Source organism: Protopterus annectens, chromosome 7.part0 (assembly GCF_019279795.1).
Source record: "Protopterus annectens isolate FY-2018-M chromosome 7.part0, PAN1.0, whole genome shotgun sequence".
Lineage (NCBI taxonomy): Eukaryota > Metazoa > Chordata > Ceratodontiformes > Protopteridae > Protopterus > Protopterus annectens.
The window spans coordinates 1,999,176,143-1,999,199,664 of record NC_056739.1 but is presented as its reverse complement, the minus strand read 5'-3'; the positions used below and the strand labels follow the sequence as shown (position 1 = coordinate 1,999,199,664).

The window sequence follows — 23,522 nt, the reverse complement described above, 5'->3', positions numbered from 1 at the left end:
GTACTTTGTCTTAGGGTGAAGATGGCTTCCAAGGAGAGAGAGGACCGAAGGGAGACAAAGGAACCCAGGGACTACCAGGGCCACAAGGTCCAGCTGGACATGCTGTTGGAGAGAGAGGCTTGCCTGGTCCACCTGGCCAGCCAGGTGATCCTGGAAAACCTGGCATCCCTGGAGTTCCAGGTCGAGTTGGTGAGTTGGGGGAAGCTGGAAGACCAGGAGACAAGGTAAGAAAATGATTTATCAAATGCAGCTTCTGTACAATAACCCTGCTTTATTATGGTTAACCTAGTTATAGGAATGGGTAGTATTACTGAGTTTATAATTCACAGTTGCCATTTAAAATAATGTATAAATACCCTCTTATGATTGGCTTGTTTCTGTTGTATAGCTATGCTGTCCAAAATGATGTTGTCTGTGCACTGTTACTGATTGATTGTATGACTGATTCATGATTTTTTATCACTGTACTTTAGCCAGTGGCAGTGATGAAACAACATGCATGGATCAGTCCAGTAATACAGTAAATAAATAAATACAGATGACATTTATTAAAAATATTTAGTACGTTTATTATAAAAGTGTAATGAGGATCATCACCTGTCCCCTCTTTAGTGGGGATAGTCCCTAACTGAGAAGTTTCATTCTGCAAAGAAGTATGAAGAAAGGCAAATGTCATGAGATTTTATGACAAAAATATTTCCTAAGTTTCCTCTTAACATTGCATAAAGCAGTCATTTGCTCTTGAAACACCTTAATATGATATTCAACAATGGAAACAATTCAAATTCTATAAAAGTGAAGTAATATTTTATTAAAAAATGAAGTCCAGCCCTTTGTCCTAGTTGCAGGTATAGTTTATATGTAAAATTCAACACTTCCATAAAAATATCCCAATTTGTACATTTGAAAAGGTGGCAACGTTAAATGTAAACAACTTTTTTGGGAATCAGTTTTCTGGATAACCCTGAAGCTGCAGCTGTGTTACGTAATTTGAAAGAGATATCCAAATTTTGGTGAGCAAAGCCTTGTTGAGTTAATTTTATTCCACTCTTTAACAGTAAGGAGCTTGATACCCAGAATCTTATAACTACCACATCCTAAAAGCTATGCTTTTGACTCATATTAAATAAATGTATTTAAAGCTGTTTTTTTTTAATTTTACAGGGAGAAAGGGGAGAGAAGGGAGAACGAGGTGAATCGGTAAGAAATGCTCCTTTGTGTTTGTCTGTAAAGGCATCCTGTTTATTGGATAACATCTGGATTAATCTTTAGTTTTGCCTGTCAGATGGGTTGCAAGGGACCTGTAAATATAAGGCCAACAGAATGGCTACAGAAGAGTTTATAGTGCTTCTTGTTACATCTCCTATAATTGATGAACCACAGCCAGTGCTCCTATAATTTATAATATCTAATACAAATGCAGAGCCAGACATTAAGCTTTTTATGCCCCTCAGGCCAAGAATGCAGTTATAATGGGACTACAGTAAAGAATGGAGTTCATTTTACCACTAAATTGTGTAACACCTCCCTTTGGTTCATAGGTTAAAAGGATTATTTGTTTATTTAGTCAGCTTTGTAAGGTTAATTGTAACACCACAGACATTATTTATCTAGCTGCTTGTTCCTGCAAGTCATTCTATGTAGGAAAAACTAACAGGCATATTAAAGACAGAATCAGGGAGCATTTATATGACATTAAGAAAAATAATTGTACAAATGCTTTAGCAAAGCATATTAGTACACATGGTAGGTCACATACATTTACGTTTTTAATGATGGAGAGAATAGTGTCCAATGAACGTGGGGGTGATATTGAAAACGTCCTAGAAGTGCAGGAAGCTAAATGGATTATTAGGTTAAAAGCAGATAAAGGGAAGGGATTTAATGACAAGGTGCCAATGAATCCTTTCCTAAGGATGAGACATATCTGTAAGTGATGTTAATATGACCATCAAAGTGCTATACCTTTAAGGTATTTTTAATTAGTTAGAGGTTTTAATTGATTGATGTTAGGGACTGAATCTAAAATTTTTGACATTTCTAACATTACTTAAATATGTTTGCAATGGAATTTTTTAATGTCTGAAAAAGCAGTATTATTACTGTGAAAGCGCTAACGTACCATTCAAATAAATTGTTTTACAGCTTTTCATCATTTGCCACCTCATTGTCTTGATTCACTAACATATTTTTTTTATTATTTGTTTATTTATTTCCATTTGTTAATCAGGCCAGGCCAGGTGGGCTTTTGCCCCTTTCAGTGGGGTAGCCCAGAGAAAAAATGTTGCATTTATAAATAAAATAGTGATATAGACTGGAAATACATAATTAAGGTACTATAATTTTTAATTAATGTAATATTAGTAAAGGTACTACATCAAATATTAACTCCAGTAATTTTCTTTTACCCAGCGCTTATAAAATAAAGAATAAAGTGAATAATTACAGGAATAAAAGAAAAAGTTAGTAGAATATATAGAGAGACAGAACAGAAATAAGTGCAGCTATAGTGCTGGAGGATACATAATGATGTAGAAAAAGAAAAAGGGGGTGTAAAAAGAGAAAGAGGTAGAGAGAGAAATATGAAATAATGACTTAAGATAATTCTTAAGTTTTAGGCGTATGGATAAAATATTGTGAGGTATAAACTGAATCATTAAATAGTATATGTTCTGTTTAAAAAGTGTTAACTATTAACATTTTATTTGCCATACTAAGTATGTGTGATGCATTTTTTTATGATATAGTCTTTTTAAATTAGATTGAAATATTTTGGGATTGAGCTCAGAATTTATTTCATTTGTTTTTTTTTTTTTCATATTTTAGCTACTGAGGTAGAGTATAATAAGTATGCAAAGTGTTTAGATGACTTCATTATACAAAGTTAGTTTTGAGTGAGAAGTGAGAGTTCTTGAAGGGAATACTGTTCTGTGAAGTTTGGGGTAGCTGGGCATTTGCCAGGATTGTATAAGATTTTGTGAGCTTCCTTCACTTGATGGAGTGCTAGCAGATTATGAAGCTTGAGACAGCATGCTGTATTCAGAATTGTACAATGGTGGGTTGTACCTGGAGCCTTGGCTGAAAATTGTGCAGGTTTATGACTGGAGATTTCAATTTTTTTTTACTACTGTTTTGAAACTTTTTTTTTAATACTGAGGAAGCATAAAACACAAGTAATAGAGTTTGGGTTGCAAAGACTATGGGCAGGTCACTTAGGTTAGGTATGGCATTGATTATTATTCCCAGTGTTTTGTTTGTTTTGGCTACAACATTGTTAATGTAATGGTCAAACTTTTAGGATGGCTTCTGTTATTACTCCTAATAGTTTTATACGGGTCACTAATCATATACGGGCATTATTTAGAGATGTTATACTAATTTTCTTGAACCCTTTGCTGTCTGAATCACAATAGTTTAAATTTTTTTAGCATTTAGAAGATGATGTGAATCATTTAGCCCTTTTACAAGAAAACTGAGTGGTTGTGTGTCACTGACTGTAGTGTGTCAATTGTGTCTGCTAAGGATATCATTGTGGAGTGATCTACATATGGTATTAACACTATGTTTTATGTGGTTTTGCATGTGTAATTAACAAACATTAAATAGACGTGAGCCTAAGACTAAACCTTGTGGTACGCATACTGTGTTAATGTTGAATAAGCTGTATGTGAGGAATCTTTGCACCATCTCCAGGTGCATATGATGGTGTGAGAGTGTGTTTCAAAACAGAATACCGTATAATATAACAAGTCTGAAAAGACTGGAATAAAGGCAGTTTCTTCTTTGATATGGATATGAAACCCATGGATGATGGGAATTTTATATGATTTGAGGAAAGTAGTGACTATAGTATTATCAACTGAAGAGTCATCATCTACATGGGCTCCAAGCTTTTTACTATTTTTGTCAACTTTTTGTTGTATAAGAATGATGTTTTTTTTTTTTTAGATTCCAGAATATTGTATTTTTTATACTGAAGGCAAGCTAATTTCTACAGTACAATTTATGTGTAATGTAAAATGCTATTTGAAAGGTGGCATCATCTGGATAAAGGACAATGTTCCTCAGTTTGTAGTTGTCTGCATATTTGGTGAGCTAGATGGTAGGCGATAGTGAAGATAAGGATTCTTTACATTTTATGTCCTGTGTGTGTGAGACCATCTAGCAAATTGTGGACCCAAGTTTTTGCAACTTTGGGTTGCCCCAGTGTTCTAGAGCAATATAGCCCTGACTATGTCCCAGCAACCCAGGTTCTATTAGTGACTTGGGTGATTGACATAGTCGAGGGGAGGGATGGTAACATTCATCCTTTGTGGGGGGGGGGGCACTCATTGATGACACTCCCTAAAGTGAGGTGTGTTCCAAAGGAGAGAGTTGCCCTTTGATGCCATCAATGAGTGTGGGGCAGAGGGGAAAATAGAAGTCAGTAAGGCATATAAAACAAACCCCTCATGGATGGAAGCACAAATAGACAAGCCTCCAGGACACCCTTAAGATCCACAACTGACCCCAGCAACATTGGAAGTAAGTCCAAGGGATAGAAGAATGGCTGGTAGACCCAATGTGGATGTGGCGCACTGAGGGCTGGGCTGGTAAAGATGCAGTCCATGGGGATCAAAAAATAATATTTAAAAAAAGGTATTACAACTTAATTTTTCTTTAGATCACTGATTTTATCCATGATCAATAATGTGCATAGTGTTGAACATGTTAGCCAGATCATGGACAGATAACATTTTTATGTAGGGTAGCAGTCACATCCTCAAAAAAAAAAAAAAAAAAAAAAAAAAAAAGTCAAGCATACAGGATTTGCCCTTAATAGAAAACATACTGGGTTAAATCATGAAAGTGTGTTCCTGTGTCTAAGTTCCAGGATGATTCTCTCCATCACCTTGCACAATATGCTGATTGCTCTGTAATTACTGGGATCTTTAGAGGGGCTGTCTTTTTGGAATGGGACTGCAGCAGCCTGCTTGTAGATATCAAGGATGTAGTCAGTTTTAATGGTATTTTACCAGTGTCTGCTCAGATTAGGATTCTTGGTACCTTCTCTGGTCCCACAGAACTAGTCTTTCTCACTTTACTGAAGGCAAAGTTAATATTTCTAAATGTAATTTAATGTAGTGTTGTGTTTCAGGGAGGAACAGTGCATGTTTTTCCCCTTTATGGCCAGAAATTAACTCCAAATGCAATTGACGAGTGAAAGCAAGTCTCCCTCTCTTGTACTTTGGGTTGGCTCCGTATCTTAGTTAAACGAAACCAAAGATCTCACGAAAAATTAAAAAGTGAGATCTTACTTTTGCAGGATGAATTAGTGGCTGAAACTAATTACAGAAGCCAAGTCATGCGCATTAACGAAAAAGTTCACAAGCTAGAGACTGACATAGTGCAGAGAAAGCGTAACAAACTTGTTCGTGACCTCAGGGACTATGAGACGGGTAATTTGTTCACGTGGCAACGTGATACAGGACGCAGCAGGTCTAGGGGTAGAAGCCAGAACAGTTACTCCAAACGGAGGGGATTTTCTACATCTTCCGCTTCTTCTACTGAACGAAATACCAGTAGAAATGTGTCTTTTGCCAAAACTGTGAACAACGGTAGTGTTCCTGATAGGGAAACAGCTGATGGAACTCTGAATACAACTTCCACGAACATTGACTTTCAAAGCAATAATGCAGACAAGGGGAGAAATGGAAGTGGAAGAAACGGAAGAAAGGGACGTAATCGATTTAAATGAAGGTTTGCTTAATGATGTGACTTTGTCTAACCCTGTGAACTATGATGCGCAAATGTTTAATTGCATTAATTTGTCTTGTTTAAATTTAAACAATGATATGTTTAAAGTGTTATATAAGGGGAGCAAATTTGTTCCAACAGTATTCCCTTCTTTAGCTGATATTTATTTAGAGTTTAAGACCTTTATCAGGAAACTGCTACTTAGAGTTTATTTTCACAAAATTTCAGAGCAAACTATGTTAATTAATGGTTTGAACGAAAACTCTGTTGAGCAATGTAATAATTCTGAACTTGATGAGAGTCTGATGAATCTATCTATTTATAACTATGAAGGGGATGATTTGAATTGTGACATTGATGCACTAAGTGACATACAAAGTTATTCAGATACTGTTTTTTTAACTGGATATGGTAAATTAGCAATGCCTAAATTTAAAAATACTGAAAATAGATTTACACCTTACATATCTGTGCCTGCTATTGCTACTTTTCAGAAGGTTCTTTTCAGGGAAACTGAGATCTCTTATATGGATTTTGTCAAAGAAAAAAAGCAGTTTAATTTAAATAAAGAAGAATGGTTAGCTTTAAAACAGTTAAAAATGCTAAAAAAAGATTATATTTTCAAATGTGCTGATAAAGGTGGCAACTGGGTTGTTATGGACAAAAATGATTACTGCAAAATGGTGAATACATTAGTGTCTAACCAAGATGAATATCTAAAATTAGAAAGTGACCCTATTAAACTTTACAATGATGAATTATTATGTTTGTTGGAAAAAGGTGAACGTTTAGGATTTTTTATACAAGCTGACATCAATAAAATGTATATAAAGAATCCTACTACACCTATTTTATATGCCTTACCTAAAATCCATAAGAATCTAATGGAACCCCCAGGGAGACCTATAGTCTCAGGGGTAGGTTCATTTTTTGGAAAATGTAAATATTTTTTTGGATTTTCAGCTTAAGGCTTATTTGAATAAAGTAGTTGCTCACATTTCCAACACACAAGATTTGATTAATGAGGTTGTAAAAATTCCATGGAATAATGAATATTATTGGGTCACCATTGATGTAAAGTCCCTATACACCAATATTGAGACTAAATGGGGACTTGAATCCATATTGAGTATGTTAGGTGAGGGGCCCAGAACCAGCTTTTTGATTAGTTTATTAGAATTTTGTTTAACCCATAGTTATTTTCTGTTTAACAAAGAATATTTCTTGCAAGTGAGGGGTACTGCAATGGGTGCAGCTTATGCACCATCCTATGCTGTGATTTACATGGATTTTTTTGAAAAAAAGTTCATTTATCCAACTGATTTTTTTAAAAATAATGTGGTTTTGTACAAACGTTTTATTGATGAATTGATTTTTATTTGTAAAGGGGATATGCTTGCATTTTTTGATTTTTTTGAAGTTTTGAATAATAATGAACAAAATCTTACCTTTTCTTATGAGGTTAATAGAAATAAGATTGATTTTCTTGATGTGACTCTATTTGAGAGAGAAGGTAAGATAGAATTTAGACCCTTTAGAAAGCATACATCAGTAAATATGTTTTTGCACGCAACCAGTATGCACCCCCCACATTTATTGAAAGCATTACCATATGGGGAGTTCAAAAGAATCTATGATCACACTAGTAGAGATATTGAAGTGGAAAACAAACTTAATAAAGTATTTTTAAGACTGTTGGACAGAGGATATAATCGAAATGAATTATTAAAATGCTGGGATAATATTAGGGGTATAAATTCCATGGGATCAATCTCAGGAACTAATACTATAAAGCCCTTGAGAACTAATGAAATTACCAAGGATGCTGAGAATATATTTTTTGTAACTAAATTTACAAATTTTTCTAACAAACTTACATCATTGGTCAAGAGATTTTGGTATTTAATATGCGATGATGAATCTATAGGTCACTTATTTCCCAAATTTATAACTTTTTCATATAAGAGGGGAAAGACTCTCAAGGAAATATTAAATAATAATTTGTTATATTTGGAAAAACCTATTTCTGCTAAGGTAGGCACCTTTGCTTGTGGCTCTTGTAGTATATGTAATAAAGTTATTGATGTAAAATCTATAAATAAGGTAAATCATATTTCTAAGCATTACTTTTGTATATATATTGGGATGTTCCTGTATCAATATTTGGTACATAGGACAGACCAAGAGGATGGTAAGAATATGAATACTGGAACATCTAAAAGATATAAGAAATTCTAATGAATTTAGTCCAGTAGCTAAACATTTCATTGACAAACATGGGGGCTGCTCTAACACTTTAAGATTCAGTGTTTTAGGGAGACCATTTATTCAAAGGGGAGATAATATTGTGTGTAAATTATTAGAATTGGAAACCAGATTTATATTAAAATTTAATACTCTAAAACCTTATGGCCTAAATCAGGAATTGGGTATTTAAACAATAATTATTATGATTACCATTAGCATCATTATTATTATTAAAATAAAATAATTTAAAAAATAATATAAAAAAATAATATTTATTCACACTATTTATATTATACTTACATACATACATACATATATATTAATTTGTATGAGTACAAATAGATAGAATATGGATTAATGTGTAGATGTATTTATATTTTTGTATTTATATACATAGTATATTTTAAATGAAGACTTAATATTTTGTTGCAAGGTCACTTTAAACAAGTCTCATTCCTTTATTGAAATGAAATTGTAATTGTTTAATTGCTTAATTGCTTCTAATCAAATGATATAAAAACATACTGTTATGGTGGACTAAAATGTGATCCTTGAAGGCGAATAGCCGAGGTACCAGATCGCTGATGCAATAAAGGAGTTACTGGTGGAATACTGGCTGTTTGGTGTGTATTTCGTATTAACTCAAAATGCATCTACTAGTTTATTTGCTTTGTCTGTTGGTTCTTTCATGATAATGGCATTTTGTTGTACCAAGATGTGTTCTTGTTTCTTGCCATCATTTTTCAGAGGTAGTTGTAGAAGTCTGTATTACTGCTCCCTGTTATGGTGCTAAGTTTTATCACAAGTGAAGCTTCTTTGTAAGGGGTAGGTTCTACTTCTCCTTTTTTTAGTGAGTTCAATTTGGGTGGCACTAACTATAATATTTTTGCATTAGTTTGGGTAAAGTTTGAAGGCTGTGCACATTCTTTTGTTTTAGTTTAATAATTTGTTCATTTTGTAACTCTACCATTTAGGTTTATTGCAGAATTTTTCACTTTTTTATGCCTCACTGGGATGAATTTATCAGTGCAGTACTTTAAAGTGTTGTAGATGGCTACAAATGATTCACCAGTAGGTTGCGAGATGGGAGCTAATATAGTCCCGGATGACTAACATTAGATGATTGTTCACAGGACCATGGCTAACCTGCAAAAGTCCTTAAAATCGCATCAAGTTTTAATAGGTGGCTTGACGTATATTAGGAATGTCAGAACACTGTGATCTATGTGAAAAGGGGATGGATCAATGTTTGGCATATATCTTAATGTTGTAATGTTTCTTCCCATTAAACTTGGAATTGTCACCCAGTATTGATAATACCTGAGTATCTATGCAACATATTTCAATGACTTTTAACAATATATTTAATTCACCCACCATCTTGCACTGTAGGTAACTGGAAAGAATACATATTGTTTAACCTTTGCCCTTTACTCTTGCTCTACCGCTATTATTTCTTCCAAACTGCTAGACATAAATTTTTAATCATAACCCCTTACAAACAGCATAAACAGAACTAGGTTCTTTATAAAACTACTGTCATCAAGCTACATATTCTAATCACCTGGTTTTTAGCATGCAAAGTGTGGGTGTTAATGGTATGTATGTAATTATTCACAATCACTGGCTTTCTGTATATGTCTGAAGAAAAGGTCTTAGTACCTGAATTATAGTTAATATTAATATCCAAAAATTTAGTCTGTTAGCGCTAAAATACAAGTAAATTAAAAAAAAAAAAAAGAGAAATCTGAGCTACCATTTAACGGAGTGATTTTTTTTCCACTGAGGTGCTGCTCCATAAAAAATGTCAATAAATCTGACAAACAAAATAACAACCATCTCTTAATGGGCATTGTTACATTAGCTCATTATTGTTTGGATGATAAGCCAAATATTTTATAGATGAGGTAGTTCTGGTAGATAAAGTTTTAATCCTTCATTGCCAGTGTCGTCGTTCTCTCCTTTATAGTGATTTGTGTTCTGTTATTGCTTGTAAAATCTTACGTTCATACTGTGTTACATATGATTTAAGAAATGTTTTCTGATGATGTAGTATGAGTTTGTTCTTCTAACTTTGGCTGCACTAAACAAAATCTGACAAAATAGCACACTGTAAATGTCTAAATTATGCCTTTTTTTCTTCTCAATTCATTTAAAATTAAGCTGACAAATGAAGGTGCTACTTCTTTTACTTTTTTGAAAAGCTCATCATTAAATGTAAAAAATGTTTTGCAACTGTTCTCAGTGATGAGCACACCAAGTATATGTGTTTGAGGTAAACTCAGTACAACTAGAAATACAAATTTCCATTTCCACTACAGTATCCCGGGGAATCACTTTCTAATAGTCACATTGTTCAACTTTGTTAAAAATTCACCTGAATTCCTAATGTAAGATGGAATGCCTTGTATTACTTTGTGTAGTTTTGAGTCATGACACTTTGGGGACCTTTCCCAGATACTATGGTATGTATTTTGTATAATATATGAGTACTAATTTATCCTGCCATCCCACATTGTTGCACCCAGTAATGCTGAAAATTTACTTTACACAGAAATCACTTTGCAGTAAGTCTTAGAATCCATATAAAAGGCTAAAATAGCATCTCTATGTGACCAAAAAACATACTGGGTTGCATTCTTTTCATTGCCAAGTATGCACTATCTATCCTCCACTTAAAGTTTCCAATCTCAACCTGTCCACAGGGTTTGTGCCTGATGCCTGGAGAACAGCCACTGTGACTCATCTGCAGATCCAAGTATTTATAGGCCCATCAGTATCACCAAACATATTATATGCAAAGCTATGGAACATATCATAACAAAGCTCATTTATGCAATAGGAAACTTAACTAACCTAGACCCCCGCTCAGTTTGGTTTAGTGAAGAGCGGGTCCTGTCTTCTGAACCTAGTAAACTCCCTTGAAAAGGTTGTAGACAGTGTGAACAGTGGTCTCTCTGCCTGTACAGCTTACTGCCAACACTGTCACCCATGTTGGCATTATTGAAAAATTCCAAAAAATGTAATGTAAACCCCTAGTTGTCCATTGGATTACAAATTGGCTATCCAATGGATACCAAGTAGTAAAAGTTGCTGGTACCCTCATGGAACATAAATTTGTAACTAGTGAAGTACTACAGATGACAATGCTGGTCCTGTCCTACTTGGCATTTATTTTCCAGGCATCCAAACTGATATTCCTGAAGTGTGGTTGACCAAGTTTACCGACGACTGCATACTTGGCACTATTATTCACTAAGCCAGTGATACCAAACTATTTCAGCAGGGCTGGAATATACACATACCTGGTGTACTGAAAATAGTCTTCATTTAAATGCAAAAAAAGTGTAGTATAGCAGTGTTCAGCAAAACACTTGCTCCCACTGCATATGTCATCCTATCTCTGTACACTTCCCTTATCAGGCCCATTATAGAATACAGAAACGTCTTTGGTATGTACATATCCAAGCTTATCACTCAACTAAAACTACCCCATTAATTTGTAATAAAAATAAATCAATCAAAGGCTATAAATCCTAGCTGCTTCAATGTGATCTGTGTCTTGTTTTTCAAGCAATGGAAAACACAATCCTATTTGTCCTCCTAGTTCTTTACAAAGCCAGTGACTGTACAAATGTCCATACTGGAGACCTAAATTTGCACCAACAAATAAGACTCACTGGAGGGAGAAATTCCTAACTCAGTGTAGTCCGAGCCTATGGAAAAAGCATGACAGGTCAAGCAAAGTAGTACTCATTCCGCCTTTAAGGCTAGACTTGATGATGGATGGGTGGACACAAAATACATTAGGGTTATCTTGTATGGTACTGCCTGATTTGGAAAGTGATTACTGTTAAGCAAGCAACAATGATTTACAGGGAGTGTGCTATTGTGAAAATAATGCCCATCTGGGCATGTTCTGGGGCTCGACACCACAGTTGGATGGCTTCTACACCAGTGAAAGGCCATTATTTCGGCAATAGCACACACACATGCTCGTGTGCATGGGCGCACACACACACACACACACACACACACACACACACACACACACACACACACACACACACACACACCCTGTAAGGCATTATTGCACTTAGAGAATAGACTATTTATTAAAGTATTTTGTATTTGTTTTTTTTTTATTACTGTGTGTAATTTCTTTGTATTATTGATTTAAAATAGTTCCTTTGACTAATGTTTCAAACTTGCTATAGTATATGTAATTGTTGTTGGAGGAAGCATTTTACACCGAAAATATAAGTCATATAAGTTTTTTATGTCTAAACACACACACAAATACAAGCACGCATACAGAGGCACAGACAGTCTCGCACACACATACACAGAAACACACTAAATCATTAAGAATCATAGGCAGAAAAACTTGCACACATATACATAGATACAAACATACACACACACTTAATAACCATTTAGTTGAACACAACATCAGATCCCTCGTCGTTAGCAAATTAATAATTAGAAAAAAACATTGCAACCTTCCCATCTCCCTGGTTTTGTTACTTCGTACTGTCCATTGAGTCTTCTGGTAAATCAGGATTAAAGTTAATCAATAATGCCATACATTAACAGTTTCATATCTCTTAGTGTTTTACTGAATCTGTGGTACTGGACTGCCTGCTACAGTCAGCATTATCATTGTCTTTGTCTCTCACTCCATATCCTCCCCCTGTCTCTCTCAGTTTTTTACTTATGCTGTCACTCACACAAATACATACACACATATTTTTCTTTTTGTTTTATTTACTTTTTCTTTTAATTTTATGCTCACTAAAGAACAAAGCACAGCTGGAGAGTGTTTTCTAGTTAGGGTGGTGTTATACAGGTCATGTATTCTCTAAGTCCTCATAAAGGGTGACAAAAACATCTAAGCGTGTCTATTTTAAATATGTATATGGCTAAGCATCTTATGTTTCCTGTGATCACTTGACTAGAGTTGTTCCTATATTCCTATGTCAGAAATGAAAAAAAAAAAAACAGTTTTATAATGTTCCAGTGTTCATAATCTGTAGCTCAACCAAGTCTTCAGTTTTATAATGTTCCAGTGCTCATAATTTGCAGATCAACCAAGTCTTTAAGAAATAAAAGCTAATAAAGATAAATCTGTTTGCTGATAAGCAAGATTCATTTTTTTATAAAATTTATTATTGAGTGGCCAAAGTCTAGCATTCTGAAAGGTAAGATTATTCTGGTTCAGCACCATGCTGCCTACTAAAGAGAGATTTTACATAAAAAGACATAATTTGTGTGTAGTGAAATCTCTGCTGCATCCATTTATCTATCTGCAGTTATACAGATGACTGGCAGGCTGTACAGTTCAGTCTGTACTACAATTTGGAATGTTTTGTTTTTCTTCAAATTATTGTTAAAAAGCTACATGGTTCTTGATGGATAACTTTACCAAGATTAGGCAATCGCTTAAAAATGGCTCACTCATTAGGGTGTTTAGTGATCTGGATATGAATTGTTCACACTTTTTTGGGGAAGAGTTGTCTGGACCCTGGTCCTTCAAGACTAGTATGGCCAGTCTAGAGTGCTCTGGTTCAGTCATTTTCCATATCAAGAGATCTATATTGAGAACAGAGGTGTTCCCTTCATTCATAAAAGCGGCCTTGGTGATCCCCCCTTCTAAAGAAACCATTGATCAAGCCAGTCAGGAGAATTATTTCTAACCTGTCATTTACAGGGAGGTTTATTAAGAAGGTTGTGCATTCTTAGATGAAATTATGTATGACATCCTGTGGCATGGTAAGTCCTAGTTAGTACATGTTATTAAATGAAGACATAGCACTGAGACTACCATCATATGAGTGTTAGATGTTTTCCTTAAATAAAGAGATCAACAAATGTACCCTGTCTTCGTCCTACCTGATCTCTCAGTGGAATTTGATACCATGGATCATATAATCCCTTTTGCATTAAAAAAATACTGTGGCCTTACAGCTACAGTACTCGAGAGATTATCTTCTGACCTCCCTGGTTGCTTCCATATGGTGGTCGCTGGGAATAGTTTCTCCACTTCTTTCCCCAGAATGCAGAATGTTTCAGGTCTCCATATTCACTGCCTTACTGATCATGCTAGAGATTCTGACACTAAAGGAGGTCACTATGGAGAGAGAGGTATACTCCAGCAAGCATGTGCTGATAATATTCAGATTTATCCGTCCTTTTCTAAGGATCAGGTGCCATGTTTTATCATTCCTGAGGATTGCTTGAATGGTATTTTCCACCACTGATACAGAATTATCTTAAGCTTCACCAGACAAAGACTGAAACCTTCTTGTTTCAAATCACCATTGGCCCATTGAATTTTTCCACTGCTTTTACCCATGTTCAATTACAAGGCTAATACACTAGAATTTGTGTTTCAGGTCTGTAATCTGTGGAACAGGTGTCATCTGTCACCAGGACCCAAGAGAACAGATGTCATCCTTCATCAGGACATCCTATTTCCATCTCAGAAGTATCACTTTGATCAAAAATCTTATACCATTATTGGACTTGGCTTCAGTAATAAACACTACACTGGTTGTTCTTAGCCATGATTACTGTAATGCCATTAATCTGGAAATGACAGATGGTGACCTGGTATGTCTGCAGTGGAGACTGCAGGCTGGATTGTTGAATGGTACCTCATGGACCAGTCATTTTACTTTAGTTAAGCTGGATGTGCACTGGATTCCAGTTACTTCCAGGTGTCTAAGATCTTGACCTTCTCCTTTCAGGTCCTTCACAGCCTGGATCTTGTGCATCTTGAGGAGCCGCTGAGACATTATATCCTGGTGAGGTACTTTAGGAAATCAGAGAAGGAAAGCTGGCTGAGAAGTGGCTGAGTTTCTTTTGTTTATTTTGCTCAGTCTTGTGGAACCAGCTAACTTCCTTGATTCATTGTTATTATCATCATCATCATCATCAACCCCCCTTTTTCCCATTTTCTACATTGGGCCAGGGTGTTGTATCAATTTGCACCATCTCTCTTGATTCACTACCCCTCTCCTACCTTCTTTGACAGTCATGCCTGACTGTTGCAGGTCATCTCTTCACACAGTCCATCCATCTCTTTGTTGGATGCCCTCATTTCCTCTTGCCGTCTTTCTGTCTGTCTCATATCTTCATCACCAGCTTGTTTTCTGCTTTTTTGCACTTATGCCGAACCACTGTAAACTCTTTATTTGATCTTCTCTGCAACTGTAGCTACTTGGGCTTCTGCTTTGATGTCCTCTTTTCTTTGTCTGTGTCACAGTGTGCATCCTGCCACCCTTCTCAGGCACTACATCTCCATCTCCACTAGCTTCCTCAACTGCTTTGCTTTTACTGCCAAGGTGTCTGTACCATACAGTAATAATGGTCGCACTACTGCATTCTTCAGTTATACACTACCCCTGACACTCTGTACCAGTTGGCTGCAGCCCCCCTGATTCTAGCTTCAACCTCCTCAGACTTCCCTTCTTCTCATCTACCCTCCCAGATACTTGAAGCTGTTAGCCTGTTCCACTGTTGTCCCTTCCATCTCAGTTCTTAGCTTCTTCTGATTTTTTGCTTTTGCTGCCATTATAAATGTCTTATCTGTACTCAGTTTCATTCCATGTGCCTAACGTTTTGCATTCCATTCACCTATCCTTTGCTGAAGTTCTTGCTCAGAATCTGCCTGTAATGCCACATTGTCTGTATACAGCAACTCTGTTGATCTGTCCCCACCAACTTGTTTATGGATGTAGTCCATCACCAATATGAACAGCAGAGGGATTCAGAGATGAACCCTGAGGCACACCCACTCCCACTGAGAAACACACAGTGAGACCGAACACTATAGGTCCTTGTACATAGCCTACGCTAATTCTACCAATGTTTCTGGGAATTCAAAAATCCTCAGGACTGCCTGAATCTGCTTTCTTGAGACCTTGTCGTATGCTTTCTCCAAGTCTAGGAATTTCCAGTTGGACTCATTCCTCACCTCTAGCATCTTCTCATCTGTCTGTCTCACTGCAAACATCGGGTCAGTTGTGCTGCATCCTGATCTGAATCCAAACTGCTCATCTCCTGTCTCACATTCTGCTATTTTGCATATTCATTTATCAGTCACCCTCTCTGGAACTTTCATGCAGTGTGACAGGAGTTTGATAACTGTATACTGACCACAGTTGTGAACTTCCCCTTTGTTCTTGTACACTGACAGTAGTATGCTTAGTCTCCACTGATTTGGAATATGCCATAATCTTTTCTCCTTGACCTTCTCTGCAATTGGAACCACTTGTGCTTCTGCTTTGATGTCCTCCTTTCTTTGGCTGTCCCACAGTCTTCATCCTATATCAGGCACTTCATCTCCATCACCTCTAGCTTCCTCAACTGCTCTGCCTTTACTGCTAGGTTTGTGTACCATACAGTAGTACTGGTCACATCACTGTTATGTACACCTTACTTTTCAGCTTCTTTGGCATTCTGCAGGCATACAGTACCCCTTTCACTTTGTGCTAGTTGGCTGCAGCCCCTCTGATTCTAGATTTGACCTTCTCATTCAGACTTCCCTTCTCCTCAACCACCTTCCCAGATACTTGAAGGTATCTCAGTTCTCAACTTCATCTGATTTCTCCCTTTTACTCCCATTACAACTGTCTTGTCTGTACTCAGTTTCATTTTATATTCCTTCAGTTTTGCATTCAATTCAACTATCTTTTGCTGAAGTACTTGCTCAGAATCTGCCTGTAATGCCACATTGTCTGCCTACAGCAAATTTGTTGATTTGTCCCCCCAGCCTGTCTGTTGATGTAGTCCATCACCAGTATGAACAACAGTGGGTTCTAAGCTGAACACTGGTGCACACCCCTCTGTGAGACCGAACACTATTTGTACTTGCGTCATTAGGTCCTTATACATAGTCTGCACTAATTCTATCAATGTTTCTGGGACTTAATACATCCTTAAGACTACTCAAACCAACTTTCTTGGGGCATTTTCATATGCTTTCACCAAGTCTAAGAATGCTTAGTTGGACTCTTTCCTTATCTCAAGCTTCTTCTCATCTGTTTGTCTCACTGCAAACATCAGATTGGTTGTGCTGCATCCTCATCTGAATCTGAACAGCTCATCTACCATCTTACTTTTTACAACTTTGCATATTCGATTATCAATCACCCTCTCTGGAACTTTCATGCATTGTGACAGGAATCTGATGTCTCTGTATTGCCCACAGTTATGAATGTCCCATTTGTTCTTGTACACTCACAGTAGTATGCTTATTCTCCAGTCATCTTGGATATGCCTTTCTCTCCATACTACGAGTACCTTCAAGAGCCATTTCTCTCCTGTCTCACCCTGCATCTTGATCATATCTGCTATGAGCTTATCTGAACCTGTTGTTTTCTCTGACTTCATTTTCCTTAGTGCTGTTTTTACTTTTTGGAGGGTAGGTTCCTCTGCTTCGTTCATTGTAGGCTGTGTCTGATTCAGTACAGTTTCTATGGAATTTTTTCATTCAGAAGCTGCTTAAAGTACTCCTTCCAGCTGCCTTTAATCTCCTGTTGGATGGTGAGCAGGTTGTCCTTTATAAAGGGTATCTAACTCTGTTCTTTATCTTTCTGTCTTTGCCTTGCAGCCTGATAGAGTTTCTTTGTGCCACCTACCGAGTCAGTTTCCAGAAGTTGGTAGAGTGCCTCTGATGCCTTGTTCTTTGCTGTTGCATCTCCTCTCTTAGTCTCTTTGTTAGGCAACCAGTATTGCTTCTTAGTCTTGTCTGTCTTTTCTTTCTCCCACTTTTTCCTGCACTCCTTTCTTTCTTTTAATATCTTCCTGAACTTCAGCATAAGGCCACCAGCTTTCCTTATGAATCTTATTTCCATACCTTGCTTGGCAACACACCTGTTCTATAGTCCTCACACATGCTGTTTTGTAGGTGCTGCCATTCTTCTTCAACTCCACCTATTTCCTCTTCTTCCTGAGGTGCTAGAGCACTGAGTAATTCCTTGCAGTGTTATGCTTTCTCTCCAGTCAGCTTCCAGGTCTTCAGCCTGGTCTCTGTTGACATTAGAGCCTTTTCTGACACTGCTTTTAGCTGATTGTGGCAGTCAGTGGTTTATACTGTGAACTGTTTCACTGAAGATTTCTTTGTGACTTTGCCATCACTGATTTTACTCCTTTGCCTTTTTTCTTACTAGGAGGAAGTCTACATGAGTTGCATGTTGGCCACTCTTCTATGTCATCTTGTGACTGTCTCTCTTGCTGAAACATTTGTTGGCCTCTGTCAAGCCATTTCATAAACAGAAGTCTAGAATGGCCTCTCCTTCTTTATTTCTGTTGATCTACCCATGTGGGCTAAGGCAGTCCTCATAGCCTCTTGTGTCTGTCCCATTATGTGCTTTCAGGTCACCCATTATCAACACCAATTCATGTTGTCCTGCTTTATTTAGTGGGTCCTGCAACTGCTGTCTGAAAGCACTTTTTTCTTATGTTCATGGGTTCATTGATTAGTCCTAGGCTAACTGCTCTTGTGGGCCTTTTTAAGCCTAGCCAGTTACCCCATGTGAGAACAAAACCTGCACCTATCACAACCCTATCGAGGGGGCATAGACTGAGATTACGCATAGTTCTCTATCTTTATACAGTAGTCTGATTGCCATGAGTCTGTCCCTAATTCTGATAACATCCCTTATTGTCCTCTGAAGCTTCTCCCTCATCACAATTCCCACACCATTTCTAGTTTGTCCTTCTGCTGAGTAGTAGACTGTGGATCTCAAGCCAAGTAGATTTGCTGCACTGCCCTTCCATCTTGTCTGGTGAATATATATGTCCAGCCTCCTCCTTAACATCATGTCATTCATTTACAAGCTGTGTTCTTTCCATAACTCGAGTGAATATGAGTTGACTTTTCAGGAAGATTTATTTGGGCCCTGGCAGAGGAACTTCCACTACATACAAGTTTTTGAATTTTTGATGTATAAGTTTGTTTTTTTAATAGATGACACGACTTTTGTATTGGACGAATGTGTTACAGTTTTGATGGGTTTACATTACATTGTAAGATGTTTAGATCCTAAGTATGTAACTACATTTAGGAAAATAACTACAACAAAGTAATAAAACAAATTTGGTTACAACACCTTAGCTACATTTATCAGCAGTACTCCCTACAATACACATCATTGTTGGTCTCTGAAAAAATTAAATTATTTGAGCTTCCTATCTACCTAACTAATATATAACTCCTCTCTGCCCCTAACTTTACACATGCACCTGATAAATGCCCTGCACCACAAAATATCCTTCAGTACTATGCAAGAGTTGTAGACCTACACTCTAGTACGAAATGTTATCTCATTTCTAAATCAAGCAGTAAAGCCAGGGATTCAGCCTACTCCCACCTTATTTCAGAACTCTAGAACTGTGCTCCAGCTCAGTTAAAATGAATACTCGTTTCAAAACTGCAGTTACAGAACAATTGGCTATGCTGATCCTCTTCTCCAGCCTTAGCAAGTCACTAATACTCACATTGGAACATAAGCAACAAAGACAAAAGGCTGTCTAGCATAAAATTACCCACTCAATAACCAACACATCCTGTACCACAACTGCTTTAACTCTCTGCTAAAACCGTTCTGTATGTCTGTCTGTGTCATACCTACCAGCAGCCTATATATTTAAGTAAGCCAGCCTGTTACACTTGCAACAACTGGAAAGGCCGCAGAAATACCTCACTAAAAGAATCACAGGCCTAAAGCAGATGCCCTATGCTGACCGCCTTAAAAAACTCCAGCTATACTCTGTCGTGTATCGTCTACTCAGAGGCAATCTCTGCTTAACATACAAGGCCATGTCAAACCCAGAGCTGTTGGACATGCTACACTTAAAGAAACCCCAATCCCTCAGAGCCACACGCTCCAGGGATCTAAACCTTGTCACCACAATAAACAAAACATGCTGGAGGGATAGGTTCCTGACCCAGAGACTCCCCAGACTCTGGAATAGACTTCTCATACATGTCAAGCAGAGCGCCTCTTTGGCCCTCTTCAAAAGAAACCTTGACGATTGGATGGGAGAAAGGAAATTCACCCCGGGGATCACATCAGTCGCCCTGCTAGACAGAGGTCCAGGAAGTAAATCGTGTGGGAAGAAATAGCCAGGGATTTGTTATGGCTAGGCTTGTATAGGCCCTAGGGCCGATAGCCTAGTACCAACCTATGAACCTTTGAACCTAAAAAGTGTTACGGGCATTCTTCAAATATAGTTGTGCTAGACAAATATGTGCTTAACCAGGTTTTGCCAAAAGAATAATTTAAAGTTAGATATTTTGTTATTTCTTTCTTCAGAATAGATACATCAGTGCATGTCGAGTCTGTGTTTATGGATACTTTTCTTCTGCGAGTAGTCTTCATCAAAATTTAAAAATAATAAACAAAATCTCATGCAGCAAAGAAGAAATAAATCCAAGAAGTAAAGCACTTTACATCAGATATACCACCAACTGAAAGGTTATTAATGTTATTGGAGGGGGGGTGGTGAGGAAAACCCCTAACGTGGCAGTGCCCAGACAAACTTAAATTTACTATACCTCACAAGTTACAAATCAGAAAAAAAATTACTTTCCAAATGTATTGAGGATGTACCCTGTCAGGCCAGTTTTATTTTTTAAGTTGTTTCTTTTTGACAGTGTCTCCTTAGCTTGTGTCTTGTTGTGACACAAATTTGTTGCTTTCCTCAATCACTGGTTTCTAGAAGCAGTTATAAATGGAAACTAGCTGCTGGCCTCTACTTTTGTATTTGTTTTCAAGGGGAAGAAAGTTGACAATACATGACAGATTCATAGGTTCATTTTATTATACTGGGCTAACAACACACTAGGGCTTTTATAAGCCTAGTCATGGAATCCAACCCAGTTGTGTCCATATGTATCATGGGCATTTATTAGGACAGATATGTCCGTTAGGAAGTTTCATGAGATTATGTGGGGAGGGGGTATGTTAATTTGGGTATTACTGTCCATCTTTGTCTATCAGAGACATGAGGGACAGATCTGCAGTGATGCTATGGAAGTGGTTCTTTTTAACAGTTTTCTTTTAGGAATGCCCAGATGACACATGGTATTAATTTCCATTTGACACAGATACTGTTTTTTATTAGACTTTTGATTCGTTTGATTCTAATGAAACTATATGTTTTATTGTTTCTTTTTCTCTAGAGACTACAGAAGTAAATGTCTATTTTTATCATTAAACAGATACATTTTTAATTAAATTGAAATATATATGTTTGTCCTTGTAGGGTAAAGATGGATCTCCAGGTGCTATTGGCCCACCTGGAATCAAGGTAAGTTTTCTTTTTGCACTTCCTCCTTCTAATTGTTTTAATTGTCAGAGTTCAGTATTTGAAGAGCAACCAGGTATCATAAACATGTGATTGATAAGAAAAAAAGACAATAAACCATTAGAACTGCTTATTAAGTTTGATATTGTGGGCCTAAAGTGGTCAAAAACAATAAACATTACATTCAGCTATATTGTTTATGCCTTGACTACTAACTAAAGTCCTTTCATTTCTGCCAGGCCATAACTGAGATTTCACTGACCATTTGTTGATATGGCTCATATGATTAGGCACAAAGGACGTCAATAAATGCTAGCTATTGCTTTCATCCACCAGACAAAAACAAAAGTACCACTGTTATTTTTCCAGGGAACTATAGAAGGCATTCAGCAGTCGATCTCCCTTTTACAGGTGAAGATAATCCTTTTTGTTACCTACAAGGTAGTCCCTGAGACCACTGTTACAAACATCATTAATTGTATCCTGTTCCCCCTTGTTCTGTCTTGCTTTCTTTTTTTCCTGTCTTTTCAGGAAGGAGTTTTCTGGCCTGCGTACAACACAAAATAAGTGATGGCAAATCCATTAAAGGCTATTTGTGGTTTTGCCTTTGGCCCTTCAATGTGTCAAGTGGCTGTGCTGTTTCTTTGCCAGGCATCAACATCTGACCAAGTAATTCAGTGACAACCATGGGCTTTCTTTTTCACAATGTTTTCAGTGGCAGAATCATTGTCATCAGTATCCTCATTGAAGCCATCATTGTCAACAGAAATTTTGGCTGCTGACAATCTCAGTTCACTCTTCCAGATTGTGAAAGATTTTAGTAGGAGTTTAGTCCAGAAAAAGGTTATTGCTAACTCAAGAGGTTCTCTTCAGGATGGAATTCTCCACTGATTATTGGTCAGTCTCCACACTTGTGTCTGATTAGGAAAAAAAAAAGAGATGGAAACTTCTGAGTTTGCAGTACCATTTGACATGTTCTCTTGCAGGTTGAGTAAAACAATTAATTTGCAAATATATTGTGCCTGTGGTGTTTGTTTTCCTACGTCTGTGATGATGAAAGGCAAAAAGGAGATGCCCAGCACTTGTAATTAGTTGGTCTTTGTCCGTAAAATATGAGCATCTGTGAAACTGCGACATGGTCAGGGCTGTGAGAAGGTCAAGGGTTGCAGACTGTTGTTGAGCTCAAGTAATTCTGTATGAAACTCTCCTTGGAAAGCCACCATAAAAGGAATAGTGTTTACTGATTAGTAGCCTGATCAACTAATGTACCCAGTGCAAAGCAGTATAGACCTTAAATGCACTTGTAAAGTATTAATTGGCTAGATCACTTTGCAAGGAGTCCTCAACAATGTTACATGGCTCAACAGAGGAGATGAAACATTATTTGTAAGTTATCCTAAAGCAGAAATATCTCCTTCTTTAAATATTTCAAAATTGATATATTTGTATTTGTTATCAAACATTTTACACTTAAACAACATTTTGTGATTAGCTTGACTATCTTCCAGATAATAACAACATCTGGAGTTTATGTAGGTTAAGTCTGCTTTCATTAAGATTTAGGCCACTTTTTAGAGTTTCCATTAGTAAAACGCATCCTTTAACGCAGGTGGGCAAGGGGTCATGAGATGCACCCATCAGCAGTGTTTATTTAAAACCTTTTTCTTTTTGTTCTTTAAGGAATGAGTAATCTCAATTACTCCAACCTCATGGAGTTGTGTGTGACTGCTGCTTATTTTAAAAGAATGCTCTATGGGTATAGTCCCAGTAGGAATTTCTTTATGGTAATTGTTTTTTTTTCTGCCGTTCTGCTGTTTTAGGTTTCCCCTTAAGTCCTCGTAAGCCAAGTTCTGGAGTGTATTTGCCTATGCGTTTTTCCTGTGTTTTTATTTGCTCAAGTGTCTAATGTCTAAGCATTGTTTCTTCTGAGTGACTGTAATGTTACTTTAAAAAGCTGGATCACACTGATGGCAAGAAATGTCTAAATGTAGTTGGTATATATACATATATATATATATATATATATATATATATATATATATATATAAAATATATATATGTGTGTGTGTGTGTGTGTATATATATATATATATATATATATATATATATATATATATATGTATACAGCATGAGTATTGCACAGTGTGATTTATATTGCACTTCATAGAGTCCTACAGTAAGGTAAGGTGTGAACCAACTCTAAATATGCACATCAGTTAGTT

At 36.8% G+C, this 23,522-nt stretch overlaps 1 protein-coding gene across 3 annotated transcripts in view; it reads left to right on the top strand.

Annotated features, from left to right (window-relative positions):
* Nucleotides 1-23,522, top strand: part of LOC122807296 (collagen alpha-1(VII) chain-like) — a gene marked incomplete at its 5' end in the record, with an annotated part of 1,562,855 nt that overhangs the window by 797,100 nt on the left and 742,233 nt on the right. For all 3 annotated transcript variants that reach the window (XM_044078425.1, XM_044078422.1, XM_044078423.1), the window contains 3 exon segments: nt 15-224; nt 1,165-1,200; nt 21,259-21,303. In XM_044078425.1, the coding sequence (XP_043934360.1) occupies nt 15-224; nt 1,165-1,200; nt 21,259-21,303 (291 nt within the window).